The sequence below is a fragment of the Verruconis gallopava genome (assembly GCF_000836295.1).
Source record: "Verruconis gallopava strain CBS 43764 unplaced genomic scaffold supercont1.8, whole genome shotgun sequence".
Classification (NCBI taxonomy): domain Eukaryota; kingdom Fungi; phylum Ascomycota; class Dothideomycetes; order Venturiales; family Sympoventuriaceae; genus Verruconis; species Verruconis gallopava.
In genome coordinates this window covers 168,611-188,047 of record NW_015622144.1, presented here as the reverse complement: position 1 = coordinate 188,047, position 19,437 = coordinate 168,611, and the positions used below count along the sequence as shown (strand labels likewise).

At 50.4% G+C, this 19,437-nt stretch overlaps 6 protein-coding genes across 8 annotated transcripts; 3 read left to right on the top strand and 3 right to left on the bottom strand.

The window, feature by feature from the left end:
• Positions 1–296: 296 nt before the first annotated feature.
• Positions 297–2,346, bottom strand: PV09_03068 (uncharacterized protein). The gene is made up of 2 exons (XM_016356213.1): positions 949–2,346; positions 297–894 (listed from the first exon to the last, which is right to left on the bottom strand). The coding sequence occupies exons 1-2, from the start codon at positions 2,224–2,226 to the stop codon at positions 526–528; spliced, it is 1,647 nt and encodes a 548-aa protein (XP_016215736.1). The 5' UTR covers positions 2,227–2,346; the 3' UTR covers positions 297–525.
• A 362-nt stretch (positions 2,347–2,708) lies between these two features.
• PV09_03067 (uncharacterized protein) lies at positions 2,709–4,356 on the bottom strand (the record flags this gene model as incomplete). The annotated part of the gene is made up of 2 exons (XM_016356212.1): positions 2,709–3,994; positions 4,047–4,356. The coding sequence occupies 2 exons, from the start codon at positions 4,354–4,356 to the stop codon at positions 2,709–2,711; spliced, it is 1,596 nt and encodes a 531-aa protein (XP_016215735.1).
• Positions 4,357–5,635: 1,279 nt separating this feature from the next.
• PV09_03066 (uncharacterized protein) lies at positions 5,636–7,051 on the bottom strand. The gene has a single exon (XM_016356211.1). The coding sequence runs from the start codon at positions 6,223–6,225 to the stop codon at positions 5,881–5,883; it is 345 nt and encodes a 114-aa protein (XP_016215734.1). The 5' UTR covers positions 6,226–7,051; the 3' UTR covers positions 5,636–5,880.
• Positions 7,052–7,454: 403 nt separating this feature from the next.
• PV09_03065 lies at positions 7,455–9,929 on the top strand. Of its 3 annotated transcripts, none has more exons than XM_016356210.1 (3): positions 7,455–8,643; positions 8,705–9,187; positions 9,357–9,929. In XM_016356210.1, the coding sequence occupies exons 1-3, from the start codon at positions 7,779–7,781 to the stop codon at positions 9,413–9,415; spliced, it is 1,407 nt and encodes a 468-aa protein (XP_016215733.1). In that variant the 5' UTR covers positions 7,455–7,778; the 3' UTR covers positions 9,416–9,929. The 3 variants fall into 3 exon arrangements, with proteins under 3 accessions (XP_016215733.1, XP_016215732.1, XP_016215731.1); XM_016356209.1 differs by having other exon boundaries at positions 8,705–9,269; XM_016356208.1 differs by having other exon boundaries at positions 8,705–9,929.
• A 1,398-nt stretch (positions 9,930–11,327) lies between these two features.
• PV09_03064 (uncharacterized protein) lies at positions 11,328–12,941 on the top strand. Its single transcript, XM_016356207.1, has one exon. It carries the CDS (start codon positions 11,530–11,532, stop codon positions 12,679–12,681), a length of 1,152 nt encoding a protein of 383 aa, XP_016215730.1. The 5' UTR covers positions 11,328–11,529; the 3' UTR covers positions 12,682–12,941.
• Positions 12,942–15,177: 2,236 nt separating this feature from the next.
• On the top strand, positions 15,178–16,581 carry PV09_03063 (uncharacterized protein). The gene is made up of 3 exons (XM_016356206.1): positions 15,178–15,593; positions 15,644–16,404; positions 16,476–16,581. Exons 1-2 carry the CDS (start codon positions 15,289–15,291, stop codon positions 15,786–15,788), a joined length of 450 nt encoding a protein of 149 aa, XP_016215729.1. The 5' UTR covers positions 15,178–15,288; the 3' UTR covers positions 15,789–16,404; positions 16,476–16,581.
• Positions 16,582–19,437: the final 2,856 nt, after the last annotated feature.

Sequence of the window (19,437 nt, the reverse complement as noted above, 5' to 3'; positions counted from 1 at the left end):
ATGAATGCTCAAGTAAAGGAGCCATGGAACCAATGGCTGAGCGAGCTTCGATTGTGCATTAATCAGTAGCAATCACAAAGCAAGGGACGGCCCCCGGAACATATAACGGACCGAGCCTCCATTAGTCATCCCGAGGCTTTAACACATTGACCACGTGCGGGAAACCAGAAGGAGGTTGAATTCTTTGTGCTATATTTGTTCGAGATTTTCAAGCTCTTCTCCCTCCTCCCACGACAGGACGCTGCGCAGTTTTAAATTCGTCGGTGCTGGAGTGTACTATGGAGGCCGAGCGGAGAGAATGATTGAACATGCTGCGCCAGATTCTTGATGCATGCCAACATGTAACATTTTTGTTTGCACTTCAAATTTATTGGAGACGTTTACAGTTGTCATCGTCTAACCACAAAAGTTGTTGCGAAGCTGTCAATCACGATGTCAAGAAGTGCAACAGGCGCCAAAATCTCATCTATATACGCGCCTGCTTGGGTATCTCGCAGTCAAATCTTTAGCATATCTCGCACAAGTCTACAAGCTGTCCTCCCGCCATTTGCTCCTCACCTTACTCCAACTGTCGGCCTCGGCCTTCCCACCTTTGCTCTGCATGCCCAGTCCCCTCTCTACCCACTCTTTGCTCCCCATCTCGCTCAGCCGGCTAAGTGCGCGCGCAAATGCAAACCGCTCTTCGTCGCCTGTGAAAATGCTAGAGTTCTTCAGCATCGTCATATTCATGCCCAAGTCATCCATGAGACTGCGCATCGCATCCGACACGTCATGATGCTCGTCATTGGAAGGTATGTCGCCCTTGCTCTGAGAGGTCGAGACTGCTTCTGCGACCTCAGACTTAGAAAGGAAGAGATTCTGCAGGGGCACTGCGGAGGTCATTACGAGCTTGGCCTGTTAAAAGTGCTTAGGATCTAAAGCCAACAGCGTATGGTTGAAAGTACATACCCTCGATTCGTACACAGCATCGATGAAGGTGATGAATCTGCGTGCCCAGTCGCGGCTCTTGTGGTCCATGCCTGGAACATCCGTTACGATAAAGGCGTCGTAGCTGCGCATTAATTCTAGATAGTCCGCCGCGCCCGTCGCCCTTCCAATGAGCTGTTGGAATGTGAACCGTGCAGCCTTGCCGCTTGCAAGCGGGACCTCGATCTCTCGGCCCCACACCGTGTGCGTAGCAGGATGTGGAGGGTCGTTTTCAAAATCGCCCAGATACTTGAACCACTTGTCCGCGTGCGTCTTGGCAGAGTTGTCCAAAGGGTGGTGGTAAACGCCTGAAGGTGGCCGCGGGATCTTGCGGTAGTCGGTTTCAGAGTCCAGGTTGATGACCCGGAGTTTCTCCTTGAGCAGATTGATACACGGGATGAAAGACTCTCTCTGAATGCCATTCTTGTACAGGTCGTCGGGGTGCCGATTGCTCGTCGTAACCATGACAACGCCGTGGCTCATAAGCGACTCGCATAGTCTCCTGAGAATCATCGCATCCGCCACGTCTGTGCACTGAAACTCATCAAAGCACAACACGCTGCTTCGGCTTGCAATATCAGCCGCGACGAATGGGATTGCGTCGAAGTCGTTGCCGTACTTCACTTTCATCTTATGCAGATCTTTATGGACTTCTTGCATAAAATTGTGGAAATGAATGCGTGTCTTCGATTTGATATTAGGCGGGAGGGTCTCGAAAAAAAGGTCCATCATCATGGTCTTGCCAGACCCAACATCGCCATACATGTAGATGCCCTTGGGTAAATTTTCAGGTATCTTGGTCGTCTCCTTTTCCTTCCCTTTGCCTCCAAACAGAGAACCAAAGAGCGACTTTTTCCGGGGCTGTAGTGATTCAATAGTGGGTTGAACTACGGTGGGTGGCGTGTATTGAGCTAGTCGGTCGTGTAAGTCTTGGAGGTCTTCTATAATTTGTCGCTGATGCTCGTCATTGCGGAGTCGGCCAGATTGTACGCGTTCGTCGTATTCTTCTAGAGGGCCATGCGTTTTGTTCCTGGACTTTGTATCTGCCACCACGGTCGCTAGGCCTCTCGCGCCTGTACCAACACAAGGGCTCGCCCAACTGGCGTGGGCCACCAGTATTCTTACATTCCCAGCTCTTGTCCTCGACTGCGCGTGGAAGGCTCGCAAGCATCCGCGACACAATAAGGCCCTCCTGTACGTTGGTCTTGCGGGATTTCTGCTTAAGGCTCGAAGCACGCGAAGGGCATCTCTTGAGGCCATGCTGGAACGCTCGGACGTGCAAATACAAAATGCTATATGGAACTGCTCAGAACTCTATACAAAAAATTACGCGGTCCGAATAATTGGACTCGCGAACGAGAGACAAAGGGTGGTCTGAAGGTACCTGGGGTATGACGAAGTTTTAGTCCCGCCAACTCGAAAACGGCTGGTCACGAGCCGAGGATTCCCGAATAGTGTTGCGCTTGACGCCGATGCGCAGATGTGACGCCTCGTTCGACTTTTTATGCATTCTACCTTTGCGCGCCCCAAATATTCTTCCATTTTTGATGGCGAAGTGAAGCATGGCTCTTTACCATACACTCGTTGCTGCCCTGAACGCTGCTCTGCGAGACGTGACACTGCTCTCATTCCCGTCGCCAGAACCGTTGATCGAATCCGTCTCCTCTCCATCTGAGAAATGAGGACATTCGCTGGATCTGAAAGCTAAAGATAATGATATTCAACTTTCTGCGTGACTTTGCTTATGATAATGACTGCGCATACGCTGGCGTAACGCTTTGCGGATTCTTAAACAAGTCTCCTGGATCATACTTCATCTTAATTCCCTCTAACCGCTCAAGGTTCCCACCCCAATACTGTCGTTGTGCAGACTTCAGCTCCGGATCGACATAGCCTGGATATATGCCGTTGTTCTTTCCGCTACCAATCCCCGACTCCACTATCTCATTCACAGTGCGGATGAATTCTTTCGACGAATCTGAAACTCGGCCAAGTGAGATTGCGTACGACTGACAGTATATCGTTGCCTCTCTGTGTTGGAAGGCTGTTGCATCCACCGGTACTTCATTTACTGCTCCACCCGCTAGATCGAAGATGATGAACCACATGGGTGTTCCCTTTTTTGCGGAATCGAGGTAAGTCAAGAGTCTGTCGATCGCCCCGGCCTCAATTTGTTGGCTCTTTTGGATTGTCAAGCTTTTGTGATAAAAGTGACTCGGACGGCCTAGGAGCTTGGAAAGAAAGCGCCCACCTGCCCACTCTCTGATCAGGCCCAACCAGTTGTCCTTGTAAACTTGGACGCTGATTCTGGTTGTGGGTTCTCGCCTGGTCGATTGTAACATGCCGTTATGCTTGAAAATCCGTCTCAGAGATCCACTGCTCCTCGCCCGTTTCGGTGCCGGCCGCTTTGGCTTCGCGTAAATGAAACGCTGGGCGAAGGGCTCGAGCTTAAAGTCTTCTTCGCTGCCGAAATATGTGCCCGTGATGTTCATGCCCAGCGTGGTGATGATGACCTGCGAGAAGATCTTCCAATTTAGCGACGGGTCCGTCACGATGGCCTGCCAATCCCTTAGCGAGCCGGACATGGACGAATAGCTTCCAGACAGCGAGCATGAGAACTGGACAGCCTCTTGCGGAGCTGGCCTGGTTCGAAATTTGAACTCGACTACGATTCCAAGGCTGGACGCTGCCCCTCGCAGCGCAAAAAATAAATCCTTGTTCTTTTTGGCTGACGCATCGACCAATCTGCCATCTGCAAGAACGACAGTCATCTCTTCAATGTGGTCAAGGGTTGCTCCCCAAAGGCGGGACGTAGGGCCAAGTCCACCAATGGTGGCATGTCCGCCAATTCCGACAGAGGGGCATGTCCCGTGGGCCATCGCGCGCTGGCCATTTGCGTATAATTGCTTGGTTACGTCTTCAAGACGAGCACCTGCACCAACGGTGGCGATCCAGGTACTGTGGTCTACAGAGACGTATTGGAAATATTTCAGGTCTATCACTATGGCGCCATCCATGCCTCCGAGGCCTGCACTCCATCAGTATCATCAGGAACGACGACCTAGGACGTGACTGCTTACCGTAGTTACCGTAACTGTGGCCACCACTTCTAGCTTGGACATTCAACCCGTGTTTGGCGGACGTCGTTACGAGATCCTGAATGTGCTGAACCTTTCGAGGAAAAGCGATCGCGGCTGGCTTGACACTGATTTCTAGATTGCAACCCACAGTTGACGTCCTGTACGAACTCTGCTCCGGAAACGCAATGCACTTCCTTTCGCCACCTACAGCGCGCAAAAGGTCATATCGCAGCGAGTGACGTGAGGAACAATTAGACGTAGAAGCAGAGTGTGGTGTAGAAGAAGGACGCCTAAGCAACGACTTAACCATATCGGCGATGTTGGAGTGCGCTTTGCTCGTAGTAGGGCTGCACTGTCATGGAGACGCGAAGGCAACCGTCCCCTCTCAGATTTTGAGGAAGGAAACGAAAGATAGATAAGACGATAGTTGAATTGAAGTCCAGTTGACAAGCAGCTATACGGGCAATACTTTTCCATGTGTTGTTCACAGGGCTGAGAAGCTAGTAATATGCGGCTTGATGCGGCTGAAGCGGCTGTACCTCGTTCGAGAAGAGCAGCTCCGCTTGCTAGCAGCTTGGTGTCGTGGCATAGAGAGAGCATGATTATGCTTACACCATGGTCGTGTGAACGACCGGGACCCAACAGACGCGTATTTACGATTTTTGCGCGGGTTTAAGTGTTCGACGGAATCCGGCTCGTTTGATTGAACCACTCCTGCATCCTCTGGTGTGACATATCCTCTGCCCTGCAAGCTTACGCGCATCTTCACATGGCCTTGCGCCCGTACGCCCGTTCGCCCGTTCGCCCGTTCGCCCGTTTTCGTAAGCATGCGTGGGTTTGTCTTCAATTGATTCTTAGCAATCTACTGTGTGCAAGGCTGACACCGGCTTATTCTAGAACTCACGGACGGTCCTTACGAACGTTTTCCTGTAGGAACAATTCCGCAGACGTTCTGCCAATTCCAGGCTAAGAAAAGTCGACGTGTTCAAGCACATACGAGATCTAGCGTACAGCCCAAGAGATAAATATTCTTGGCTAGGTGTGAGAATGTCGGGTGCGGCTGAGCGAGCGGTGGCCAAAATCGGACAAAGCGTCCAGCTCACAGCCTTGTCATTGGTGTGTCGCACTCTGAAGGAGCAAACAGCATCTAAGCCAAGGTGCAGCCTCTGTCGCTGTGGAGCGATTCTACGCACAGAAATATAGACGGGAGCGTTGGGCGCAGATGGAGCAGCCGAAATGATATGCCCGTAACTTTGCCTCTGTTTCGTGAGGGCCATGATTCACAGCCCTGTCTGACCACTTCGTAGCGACTAAGGCACAATTCATTCGGCACGGGAAAGGGCACAAGAACCGTTATATGTTTGTAGCAGGCAGGAGGCCGAGGGGTTAGGTTCTAAGTTAAACGAACCCTGGCTGCGTATCTGCTACCACGCTGTTCACTGATAGCCACAGAATCCTTCCGAACTAACCCACGTAAAATGCCATTTATCGACATATTTTGACCATTGTCAATTCCCGAGTTGTGTAGTAATGGGTCTCCCAAACTCTGAATCGAAATGTGAATCTCCAGCTAGGCCAATTGACTTCAAGCAGACGCACTATTTTGTGGCAGCTCTCTGGCGTCAGGGGGACACAGATTCCATTCGGAGTTTTCCCGTAGATAATAGAAGCTTGGAAGGATTCACTATCGAAACAAATGGGCGGTGTTACCACGTGTTGCAGACAAAAAGGCGACGGTCGGTCAAAGTTTCTTTCCGTGTGCCATACGAGTCCTTTGTTATGACTGTAGCCTTTGACTTCATTGGGTTCCTTGGTAATACAGTCTCTTGCACATCTAATGCACGTTCATCGAGAACGCATATCTCGAATAACCCATATCAATTGAGACGTGTCGCCACACATGCAGGACCTCAGTAAACGTACAGCGGCGCATTCTACCGGTTATGGATTCCTGTTGACCATTCTTGTCCACCGCATTTGGTGGAGGCTTATTTCCTAAGACACCGCAAGCTGTGTGCAACGAAACATTGAATCTGTTCATTGTGATCGAGATCATTACTATTGTTCGAGTACCGTCAGACATGCGTTGAATGGGAGCATCTGCAAGAGCAGAGAAACAAAGACTGTTACATCTCATTAGAGTTGCATGTGCACTCCTAAGGTCAATGTTTTCAGCCATGCGGAGCACAATTAACCTATGTGGGGTAGTGCTTTACGTCGAATCTTGAGTTTGAACACAGTTACATCAAGGAACAGCAAGAGACATCCGCGGGGGAAGACATGGAGAAGATTCAAAGGAGGAATCCAGCCCTCGCCACGCGCGGCGACGTTCGCTAGGTATGGCATTAATTCCTTGGCTGGCGACTACTGTGAGAATACGCTGAAGCCTTCCCAACGAGGAACGATTGTGTATTCTGCCCAGAGTAAGGCTATCGTGCAGGTCCATGATCCAGGGATAGATGCATGCAAGGCAGTGAGACAAGTCTATTCGCTAAACTGGACTAGGAAGCGAGCAGAGCTCGGATTCGGAAAAGATGCGTCGTACGGATGCTCGTGGAGAAACGATATACGACGTGGATCGATCTCATAGTAGCAACCGTCCGAAGCTTGGAACGTGGGATGAATTCGTGCTAGGTCTCGTGCTGAATTAGCACAGAGCCGAGCATACAGATCGAAAAGCTCAAGGCATGCTGGCAGATCGCCACGATGTCAGCGTCAAACCGAGCAAGCTAAGTCAAAGGGTTCGAAGAGATCCTATTAGCGTGCATTCTCTTGATCAAAAGAATGCAGGTCGTGCCGGAAAAGTCGCCGTGTCTCTTGTTCCGATTCTTCGAAGTGGGTACGGACGAGATGCAGTGCAAGAGAGACGTGGGCGATCCCTCCAACCTGAGCCGATACGATAGTGCGTGGAGTCAGAGCCGCGATTCGCCGTGCCTGAAGCCTGAACCCGGACGACGGATGGGGATAGTGAGGAGACAACGACGCGCTTATATTGTCCGAGCAAAACATTGAGACCTTGGGGTCGGCTTGGGCAGAAGGCGACTGATCAACGTCATGCCGCGACGCCTTGCTGCCCACAACTCTGGTGGGCGAAGGCAAGCAAAGGCCTGCCTGCGCTTCCCTGCTTGAAAAGCATCACGGCATCGTTAGCTCGACATCGAACAGCGCCCGACGCATGCTCGGAGTCCTGATGCTCGTACGTCCCAAGGGCCCCCGCCGATCGTTACTCGGAAAGCAGCGTGGCGCAGGCGTCTGCACGTCCACTGGCTGCTGTTCATGCCCAAGAGAGACACAGTTGGGTTCTGGAAACTCAAAGGGCGCTCGTGTGGCCGGAAGCCGAGCCTGACGGACGACAATAAGAAGCAGCGTGTTCTCGCAAGCGGTCGAAAGCTGTCCTCATCTGAGATTGATTTTTTTCCGCACCGTGAAGCGCGCTGCTTTCTTCGCCTGAGGAGTCGCGGTGTGACGATTTTGAATCATACGATCCAGTTTGCGCTGCCCCGACCCCTGTTGGCCGTCGACGCCTCTGACGTACACCCGCCGGTTGTCCACCATCAAGATTTCGTATACATTCTCTGCATCCCGGCGTGCCTACGCAGCGATCTGGCCCTCCTTATCATTGCCGATTCCGAAACTTAAAACCCTTGGCCTGGACCACGGGAATATTCTACAGTTCTTGCCCGCTTCTGCTTCTCATTTTTCTTCTCCAAGCCAGCCACAGGCCTTGACACCATGTCTCGCTTCCGGTCCACGTCGGTGACTGTCGAGGACGAAGCCCCGCAGCGATGGGATCGTGAGAAGTTCGAGAGGATCAGAAATCGTGGGGCATACGAGCGGGATGACTTCCGCTTCGACGAGCGTGATCGGTACGGCCCGCGAGGCGTCGTTCGCGACGTCGCTGTCGAAGACCGCATCGACCGCCGCGGGCCTCGCGGTCGTTTCGACGAGGACTTCAGATACTACGAGGAGGACAGACTTGCACCTGGCAGGAGGCGGATGTCCTTCTTGGATGAGCCTGTACCTGCCGAAGCTGCCCACCGCGCACTTGCTCCATACCGGTCACGAGAATATGTCGACCCTCCGCCGATGCGACGGCCAGCACGGCCCATGTTTGTCCGACGACAGAGCAGTTTAGATACCTTTGACCGACGGCCTCTTCCTCGCTACGGTGACGAGTACAGGCTCCCAAGTGATGTTCCTATTCCACTTCCCATTCGTCGGCCCCGCTCTCCGCCTCGCCACTACTACGATGACTATGAAGAGGTCAGCTACCGAGACCTGCCCGCACGCGGAAGAGATTACGACGAGTATCGCGACATAAAGATCAAGCGAGAGAAACGGAGCCGCAGCAGGAGGCCTGCCTCAGTGCAATCTTCCAGCTCGAGTGAATCCAGCTTCGAGGAAATCACGGTACCTGAGCCGCCAAAGATCGGCAAAAAAGGCAAGACTCGGATGCCGAAGCGTCTGGTGCACAAGAAAGCGATCATCGAGATGGGCTTGCCCTTCGAGGAGGAAGGGGATTTCATCATTGTGCAACGAGCGCTCATGAAGGAGCACATCGATACCATCATCGAAAAGTCGAAAGCATACAGAGAAGGTACTACCCAACGCCCTCTTCATCCAAAGAAACGAAGCCGGGAAAGCTAATATTGATGCAGAGAAAACAGTTTTCAAGTATACAGAAGATCGTGACGACTTCAAGGAAGATGCAAAGAGCGAAAAGGCTGAGGAAAAGGTCGAAGATGAGACAGTCATCAAGAAGACCACCATTATCGAGGACGTTCCTCCACCACCAGCGCCTCCTCCTCCAATGTCCGTCCGCGCACCATCCCCAGCTAGAACCGAAAAGAGCACCCGTTCGCATCATTCTCACCATACACACCATTCGCGCCACCCCGCCGAGGAAACAAAGATTGTCGAGCGGGAAACGGTTGCCGAAAGCAACCACATCGGCGGGCCCCTTACCGTTCTTGCCCCGCAGAATAGACACAGAGATGAACACGATATCCAACGCGAAATTCGCGAGCTCGAGCGGGAACGCCGGCTGCTCAAACTTGAGCGCGAGTCTCGTGACGGCGATTACGAACTCATCGAACGGGTGGACAGATGGGAGGATGGACCGAGACGCGATCGGGCACGGAGTAAGAGCGTTATTCGCGTGGAGAAGGATCGGAAGGGTAGGTTGGCTCTCGTGAGGTCGACCCACTGAACTACGCGTACAAGGTGGGTTGAATCCTTGACTTGAGATGCCAATCTGGCTTTCTCAGATCTGCAGTCGAACAAAACAACATACGCTAACCCCCGTGATAGCACGCAGTAGGGCTCCAAATCCGAAGTTGGTCGCTCTGGCCATGTCGACACTGGCTTAAAGATATTGGCCTCCTTGAATTTATCTATTTCTTTACCAAGACACTTCTTAATCAATGGCGTTGTGTGCTCACTTTGAACACATTCCAGGCAAGAATCTTGTTTCCGTCACGTTAGCGAGGGATCAGCGCAGGAGCCATCTGGTGCATGTATACTGGGAAGCTTCTGCATAAGCAAAGGCGCTTGGGAATCTTTCATGTTGGCACAAGAAATTTGAGCAATCGCGTAATACATGATTACGAAGTGTACGATATCCTACCGGCAGGAAGAGAATGCTATGTAATTGGAAACATGGTTGTATATCAGTTGATGCTCTCTTGTTCTTTGCAACAACCACAAACGCACGGAAAACTGAAGTGATTTACAAAATGCCCCAAGAGAACGAATTCGAGAAGACTTGAGCAGTTTCGACAGAGGAGTCATCACACATCCGTACGCTCGCAGAGCGTATTTTCTCCATGATTGGAATAGGTATCCAAGTCTTGAGTCTCTCTCGTCCGGCTGCCTTTTTTTTTTGCTGTAGTGTCTTACACGAGAGCGTAGTCACAGGTTAACACGGTAGATTTTCCGGCGTAAATCCCATTTCTACAGCAAGTTTCCGCTTTCCCTGCGGGCATATGACGAGAGGAAATAAAGTGAACGCCACGTCGAGATGCTGTGGTTTCAGAGGGCCAACACGCTACCGCATGCAGCCGCTGCGCACCACCGAAAACAAGAATACAAAGACGGGCCGCAAGTCACCGGAATAGCAACCCAATGATGAGGATGACGGACGTTCTATCCAGCGGTAGAGCATCTCCGCACACCTGCTTGGCAGTCTCGACTTCGGAGAGGTCATCTTAGTTTGCAGGTGAGGTTCTGGGCGTTCAGATTCGTGCAGACACGTCCTTTCACACTGCGGGGCGCAACTTCATTTTGACCAGCGTAGCTATTATCTAGCTACACTTGAAACGGAGATCCGAGAGCGCCAACGTCGACCAAGCTGGCATTGGAAGCGGAGGGGCTATCAATGAACCCTCTCGGGCTTCTCTGAGAATAAGTATATTTAGACTCTCTAGCTTAGGGAGAGACACCTGTCAATTTCAAGTGATGAGGAACAATCAAGGATTCAGTATAGGTTGTGTGCTCATATCGACAGCAAGAGCAATGACACCGTGACATCCACGAAAGATGTTGCCAGGTCTTTCTTTTTTTTGTTCCTTTCTTCTTCCAAGGCCCTTGTTTGTCTCGACGGCTGTGAACTGTGTTGGTTTGTCCACCATGAGTTTGCGAGGTAGCATCGTGAGGGTGAAATGACTTTTTCCTTGGTGAGCATACGTCGAAGCTGAGGCAGGGAGGTTAAAGGAACACTCGGCCAGTCTATTTTCGGCAAGATGAAACGCGATCCAAGCGGCTTCTCCTGGCTGCCAAGAGAACGCCACAGGGTGACGAAAGAAATTGCGGGAGCGAAACACCTTCCTCGACTTCATCTCGTCCTTGAGTAAATGATCGCACATCTGTCACGAGATCCAATCGTAGGAAAGACTTGGAAGAATAAAAAAAAAGAGCTTGGATCTGATGAGGCTGTTGGCGATGAAGGATGAAATGAATGATCGTGTGGCATTAGCCCAGCGACGGCGTTGACTACCAGTGCGCCCAGAATCTAATCTAGCTCAGCCAAGAGGCGGAAGCGAGGCTGAAACACAAGAGCTGTCAGCGGAAGAGGTTGGCCTTTCCACAAGATGCTCCACAAGAGGGATGGACTCGCTCTGGAGCGAATCCAGATCCACGCAATATGTCCTTGTGGCCACTAGCTACCGATTACCCCCACAAGCTCCCAGAGTGTTTCTATTTTACTGTGCCATTTCGTAAAGGGGGCATTGGCTGCGACGTCGATGTGAGACTGCGGCTGATGATACTTAACCATGGCAGTCCCGCCGTGAACGATTCGAAGGACATGCAAGCATCGCTGAGCTGATTGTTTGTCGTTCGTTCTACCTCTTACAAAGCCCTATCCCTCGTTTGAAACGTGCGGAAGACACTGTGTGTCTACCTTACATTCGTTTATCACAAAAGCCCACATTCGTTCGTTTCTTAGACCTTCCTTCAGTCTCTTTAGCTGCCTTTGTTTGCAACAATGTCTGTCCTTACGTGCTGGGCTTTCGCAACGATCTTGGCCTTCCAGGCCGCGACGGCACCACTTACGCGCCGCGATCTGTCTTGTCCTGCGTCCAATGGCACGACATATACCTCGGGAAGCAACACCTGGACGATCGAATGCGGGATTGACAGGTATCTCGGCGATATGCCAGCACCGAACGGTCTTCATGCGGAGACGCTAGAAGCTTGCATCGATCAATGCACTGGACGCGAAGGCTGTATTCTTGTCGACTACGTTCCGTCGGCCAAAGCATGCTACGTGAAAAGCTCAGTCGGTTACACTATCGCGAAAGACACCGTAGTTGGCGCACTACTCGTGACACCGTCGACGGGCAGCAACCTCGTGGCTTCCGCTCCTTCTCCCTCTTCCACCTATTCTGCGAGCACTAGCTCTGGCTTGATCGGCGCAAGCTCTGGCAAGCGAGGTCTTTGCTACAACAACGCTGCTCTCACCAAGCTCTTCGGAGGCTCTGGATCGAAAATCACCTGGGCGTATGATTGGGCTCAGACAGCCGGACCAGATCTCAACAGCGGTCTAGTCTACATTCCAATGCTTTGGAACAATGCCGCTGACCGCGTCGCGTCTTGGATGGCCAACGCGAACGCGGCCATCGCCGCAGGCGCAGACGCTCTTCTAGGCCCGAACGAGCCCGACCTGGGCTCCCAAGCTAACATGGCCGTTAGCGCCGTCGTCAGTCTCTGGAAATCCTCCATGCAGCCCTTCGCCGGCAAAGTCAAGCTCGGCGCTCCCGCCGTCACAAACGGCGGCGCGCCCATGGGTCTCACCTACCTCAAAAACTTCATCGCCGCTTGCGACGGCTGCACGATCGACTTCTGCCCCATCCACTGGTACGACTCGGCCACCAACATCGCCTACTTCAAGAACTACGTCGCGGACGCGTACGCCGCGTGCGGGAACAGGCCGATCTGGATCACGGAGTTCGGCGCCAGCGGCAGCGAGAGCGAGGTCGCCACCTTCCTGAACACTGTTCTGCCGTGGCTCGACAGCAACAGCCAAGTCGAGAGATATGCGTACTTCATGGCCGCGGCGAGCACGGACGGAACCTACTTGGTCAACGCGGCGGGAACTGGCCTGAGCAGCATAGGGCAGATCTACAATTCAGCATAACAAGCCCGATCAATGATGTGCATGCTCTGACGAACGCGTGTAAAAACTTCGATTCTTTGTATATAATTAGCATAACGCGTAGTGGATCTAAATCTACCGACGTGAAGAAAATCGTTAGATGGAAGCCAAAACGATCCCTGCCAGCTCAATGTGATCTACGTATCTAGGCGAAGTGTAACATCTATCCCGGTGCAGCAGGCCGCCTGGTGCAACGGGCCAGATCCCTGGCTACTTTGTCTTGTAAGCTGTGATACAGGCGCATTTATACTTATACAGCGATGAGCGTATCAGATAGTATAATTTAGCTACCCTGTTATTCTAGTACACCTCTAGAATTGAATATTATACTTATGTCGTTGCTCCCCGACCCAGTGTATAGACAGCTCAAGTTTCACCCAATTTTTGAAACTATCTGTTGAAGGTGCACCGTGGAATTTTCCCTATCTTTGATGGCCGTATGCGATGACAGACAACTACAGAGCCTTATTATTAGGCTGAAAGGGTTAGACCAGCCTTGTGGAAGCTGGTGCCAATCGATTCATGCACTGTTGCCACGCTTGTCGGTACCTACCCATCAGCCCCGCCTATTCTACCTAATTAGAGCTCTTTAAAGCTACGAATAGTGTACATGCCACGAAAACTCCATAATTCGTCTGCTTGTGGCGTGGTTCTGTCTCTGAGAGCGCCGATTTCATTGTGGTAGTCCAAAATCGACTTACCATGCCACTTCACACCGTTATCCTCGACATCTCTGGTCGCACAAAAGGCTACTCTTGAAATCTCTTCATTTTTTGCAGTCTTTTGGCCAGATGGGAAAGCTGCAGTGACCGACATGAGGATAGTCTATATTTTATCGACGCTGACCCTGAAGTATTCTAACATATTTTAAATTTCATGCGACGTCCGTTGAAATTTCGGCTGTTCTGGACTAGAGAGACAAGTTTCGACTACCCTTATACAATAGACTTGAAGCAGAAGCAGACTATTTCCTTCTCCAGGATCTGCGCTATTGGATACGAAAGAAACGGTATCTTGATGCTGTTAAAACTACTATTGAAATCCAGTCGATGGCTGAACCTCAGCTCGCATATGGCAGGAGTTGGAAGAGAAGCGAAGCGGACACGGAAGTACAAACTTATTTCGCCCACTACTCAGGAGGGAAGTTCCCCCTTTGCCCACTTGGGCTTCATGACGGACACCGGCGGAGCTGCGATTATATGCATATGCATTCTAAATGCGCTGAAATCAAACGAGTTCATGGGCCATAATATGATGGCCCGTCTAACAAAGTTACTCTGGTGAGCAAGACAGTTCATTTTGATGAGACCGTCTGTGTGAATGAGGATTCTTTGAGATAAAGACAGTGCGCATATCATTATTCCAGAGTGAAAAATAACAGGAATAACGACTATCTTGCTCTAGCATCATGACGCCAGTTTCTACCGAGCGAATCTGCGATCTTATATCATTCGCGCCACTGGTGCAATACCTTGTTCCTCGCTCAACCGATCCATCCAAGGTGCGATAGGATCCAGTATCTCGCTGATCCGCGGCGACTTGGCGCGTGGCTCAGACTCATCTTCTACTGCTACTGCTGGACATGCCTTGCGCTTCCGCCCACGCGTACTCTTGCCAGCGCTTTTCCCGGCCTCCTTCTCAGCCTTCTTAGCTTGTTGCTCGCCTTTTCGAGCCTATATTTCCGCCTTCTTCTTTTCTCTCGTAACCTTCTTATTTTATTTTGCTGTCTTTTTAGCAGTAAGCTCTATTATTATCTTAGCTATATCTTCCTAGAGCATAAACTTTGCCCTTCCCACTATACTCAACTTTATAGATCGGCGCTTTTTACCCTTATTGTTAATCTGTACCAGGAATTCATTTTGTCCCTGTAGGATGGCATGTTCTGCAAAGCACCGTTAGGCAGCCTCGATAAACTTCTGTTGCACTTTTTCTTTATATTCTTTATTTACTTTGTTATTAGGGAGTCGTTTATATGTGTTTAAGAGGGATGTGAAAGCTTCTACTAATACTAGTGTTATAGGTGTTATCGGTACCTCATTGAGCATGTAAGAGGTTGTTTCTATTACGAACCTAGGAAGTCTTATGCCAGTACCTAGCTGGCTTTATCCATATTAGCTTACAACGGTAGTGGTGTTATAATGAGGAATTGGGAGAGAAGGCATGTGACGGGTGCTGAGGATTGAGGTGGGACTGCGCTTGACCCTGTCAATGGGCCAGGTTTTGGGCCCATCTATTTTTAGCTGCTCGCGAATCCTAGTCCATTTGGCATTGGTGTATGGTAGTCGAAGACAAGTTCCTAAGGAGATCTGGAAAATCGACAATAAGATTTGGTGCTTGAGATTGTCTATGCACATGTAATTGGGTCTAGCTGTAAGTACAGTAATGTGGGGTCGTTGCCCTGCAGGGGATTCCGATAATAAGACGATCAGTTAAGTTTAAGTTAGTGGATAATTGCGACGTCACGGGAACCAATGACACCAGACGATGCTAGATGCTTTACCTACCATCTTGCTTCTCATTCAATGTAACTCTAGTGAGCTATTATCTTACGCCTGATATACCTGCTTGGTTTAGATTGAACTTGCGTCTATGGACACAAGAGACTCGCATCGTGTGGTTCTCCAAGTTTGCGTCACTGACCTGCCTGGCTCTCCTCAAAATCGACACAATGTCCTTGGGAATGCGTTCTGCAAGCAAATCTTGAAACGCGACTTCAACAGCCAAATCCAAGCACCAAGCTATGATTTTATGCATATACCACCTAACTTTGACACGGAGAAGCCGGTGCGACGATGGTTCATATGCGACCTGAATGTCAACAGACGCCTTAACAAGGAGCAAGTGTTGGAGCTTCCACACAGCGTTTACTCCGTAAGTCGGCGCAACAACGAGTGGTATGTGCTTACAGGCGTGAGTAAAATTCGAAACTTAATCTATCATTCAGGAACTTTATTCCTAGAAACCATTACGTCGAGAAGGCAAAGGAGTACTGTGCAACATACTACTGGGGAGGGAGGCAAGAGCAGGACATGGCAGATACACTGAGAGTGTCTCAGATATCAAACAGGGGAGAGACAGAGAGCACTTGAAGCCGTCAATTATGCCTGCATTCATATAGCTGGTATCAGACCTCCATGGCTGTGTGGATATCATGGAGTCTCTGGTGGTGTTTCTCCTCGACACTCTGGACAATTTTGGTCATCGTCGTCCTCCTGGAGCACATGTTCACGCTCTCTTTGCGCAGGAGGACATAGAGCACCACCAGATTGCACGACTGTTTGACATCTGGTGTGATGTTTGAAGCGGAGGGGATCTTCGCCGCGGCTCACATGCGTAGGCGCGCAGCGGAACCGAGCAACGACGTCGTAACACATCTATTGAGGAATTAGTATGTAGCCGGTAGTGGCCTGTAAAACAAACTTTGCTGCAAGAAAATTTCTGGCTTGAAATCTATTTCCTAAGTGAATATATGTCAACTCGGAAAGCCAACCATAGCTAAGTTCACCAGCATTCATTGCGGACCCTCGGCTTTCTCATTTGAGTCTAACCTACAATAGACCTATTTTAGGCGGTTTCAGTCCTCTTTACGGACCAACAATCTAAAGTAGCAACACCTTCCTGTTATAGCCGATCACCGACAACTTAGAATGTCGAAACATTCACTGTCGAACCCCAGCCAGCGATAAAGAAGGCTCGCTCTATTTCGTATGTAATTTCATCTTCTAGAGACTCTACATCAACAATTGTGATCGCTTCTAATTGCCTTATTGATCTAGTGCTGTCGAGCCACTCTATGCCGTAAGAGATCTTATTGCGAGGTTCACCAGGCTCTTCTTCAGTTGGCTTTTCAAAGTGCTCAACGGTGAGCTCTAGAGGACCCGCAGAGTAGAAACTTGGGGGGGGGGGGGCATCGGTTTTGGTTCTCCCAGACACCAGATGCCCTTGAGCTAGCTTGGTGTGTTGATTGACTAAACTTGCTGTTGATGTCGATGCCCTGCCGAAGGCCGACGAACCGGAGCACGACTGCGAGAGAAGAGATTCATGCGCACACGCGGCGATGGTTCCTGGTGCTGCAGAGTTCTCTGGCAGCATAGTTCCTTGTTGAGGACTTGTCTGAAGGCAACTATTCTCTGCTCTAGTATCTTCGACGCCCAGAGTTGGCGTTATTGATGTCTTCTTCTCAGGAGGTCTCGCTAGAATGCTCGCGGTAGATATTGATTGAGCCAAAGATAGAAGAGTGCTCTTATTCGGATTTGGACACGTGACCTTCTTTCACTTGAGAATATTCTCAAGATTGGTTTCTACCAACTATCCAGCATGATATTGAATCTCTCAACTCTATCGCTTCGGGTCGTCTGCCCCAGTAAAGATGCTTGCTATCTTTGCAACTACTTCATCCTCATGCATCATCAAAAAAATGCACACGCCCCGATGCCATGGCAAAATTTACACCGGGTGGAGGCTGCATGTCCTGCCCGCTCTCCAAGATCTCGGGAAGAGCACAATCTCGTAGCAGTAGAGAAATTGGATTTCAGCGTGGATTTTTGCTTCCGTTACCGTTTGCTTCGCTCGCTGGACGAACTGATTCTTCGCATCCTGTTGTTTGATCTTCAACAAACTGCAAACCTGCTGAAGATCGCGCTGAGCATGCCGCTAGAGAAAGAAAACCCCCGAAAAGCTTCAGTGCACTTACTTCCACAAGCTGACACCACAATACCCGGACATCCCGCTACACATAAGAACAGTCTTACAGGATTATGCACCAAGCTTCGCTTGGAGATTCTTTGGTAAAGGACTCATCAAGCAAAGGGCCATCATCCATATAATATCCGAAGTCGCCTTCATCAAATTCACAATAATTGCTATTCCACGAATCTCCAGAGTTTCCACCAAACCCTTGACCAAAAGTATGGCTGAAACTACCGCCCTGAGACTGGGTCACCTAGTAGATCTCAGCAGCAAGTCGAGTTAGCCTCATGGCCCAGGAGACGATGTCGTCGGCACTCCAGCTAGAACCCTGTGCGTTCTTCGACGAAGAATTTGAACTGGCGTGTCCATTGCTATGGCTTTCGCTCTGTGCTGATGGCTTAGTTGAGCTATCTGGACTGCGGCGCTCCGTACCGCCTGGCCCTCGTGCTTGCTCTCCAGTATCTTACGTGATTTTAGACAATGTCTTCATTAGGACATCAAGTTTGCTGGAACTCACCAGTAAATGAATGAGCATTACTTATGATCTGGCCCGCAATTGTCTTCATTACATCTAATTGCGCGTGCAGCTCGGCCATTACCTGCAATTCAATTGCCGGCACATCATGATATCGTGCATGGATCATAGCAGTTTGCATCCGCCCTCCTCTCACTCTTACAATTTTCAATATCCAGCGCACAATCTACTGTCAATGGACTGTCCCTGTCAAGGCCTCTTATTCCGCGATGGTATTGTTTTGCGCCCGGCAAACCTCCCTTCGGGTAAAGGAGTGAGGTCCAATGACGTTCCCATTCAGGTAAATCACGCTTGGCCCGTTCGTTCAATTTCCTTTCCGAGACGTCGTCCCATTTTGTCGCGACTATAGTAATATTCCTGAGGCCTGGGGGACCACAGAAGCTCTCAAGTCATTTGAGTATTTTGATGTGCTCTGGACGGACTCGAGCCGAGGCGATGTCGGTGACGTAGAGAGGCTAAGCTCGCAAAATGAATCTGTGAAGAGCATACGTGTTACGAGCAGATCAAGGTCATGAATGCATTCGCCTTGACTTGACGGGAACTACAAGACCCACGATTTACATACTGGATGGATGCTGGGCATGCGGACGCCTTATTCAACAGTGCCCTCTCGATGATTGCCACGCAATCCACGGCTGCAAGCTGACTTACAGACTGTCGACCAATCATGACTGAATGAAGCCCATTTTTGCTGTCACGTAAGTAGCGAAATGTATGGAACAAGCAACGAGGCTACTTCCCAATGCTTACTTCGCTCCTCAAGGATCTCTTGGCGAGCCGCAACCGGCGGTTTGCATTTCCTGTATGCCTTCCTACTCAGTCATCTTCGTTCCTCAAGGCTCCTCAAGCAAATCGCCCGGCGGGTTGCGCTTCCTGTCCGTTCGCCATGGTCACGGGGTGGATTCCAGTCTTATCACGTGACATCGAAAGCCCCAACGCTGCACCTCATCCGTTGAAGCTGCCGAAGCAGAGGGATTCGTGAGTATTAGCCAAATAATGTTAAACCGAAGCTAAGTTGATGCTTAGCTAAACATCACTGGCTGGGTCGAAGTACTCTAAAACTTCCCGTCATTCCCTACCTCGCACCCATGCTAGTACATTGTTCTATGGACGTAACGCCTTCAAAGTCTAACACGAAGATACTCATAGCTATAGCTCTCAGTATATTTCTGTACATATAAAATAGATGTCTTCAATTGTTATAATGCAGGGGTTAGCTTCAAAAGCGGAAACGGATGGCGCCAGCATATCGATAGGGAGGCACGTCACCTACGCGATTGAGCTTGTTATAAAGTAGAGCCTGGGAAAGAAGGTGGCTGTAGAATATAATAAGTCAATGTATTCGGGAACACGTGTTTATGAGAGCTTAGGAGTTAATTCTGGCCCGTCGCGCCAGTTGGCCCTTTGCATCGGGATGATGTTAAGGCCGCTCCAGCGCATTAGAATAGAACCAGTTCTAAGGTTTGCGTTTCGCTCGAAGACCTAAGCGCTCAGGCAACCCAACGTCACATCTC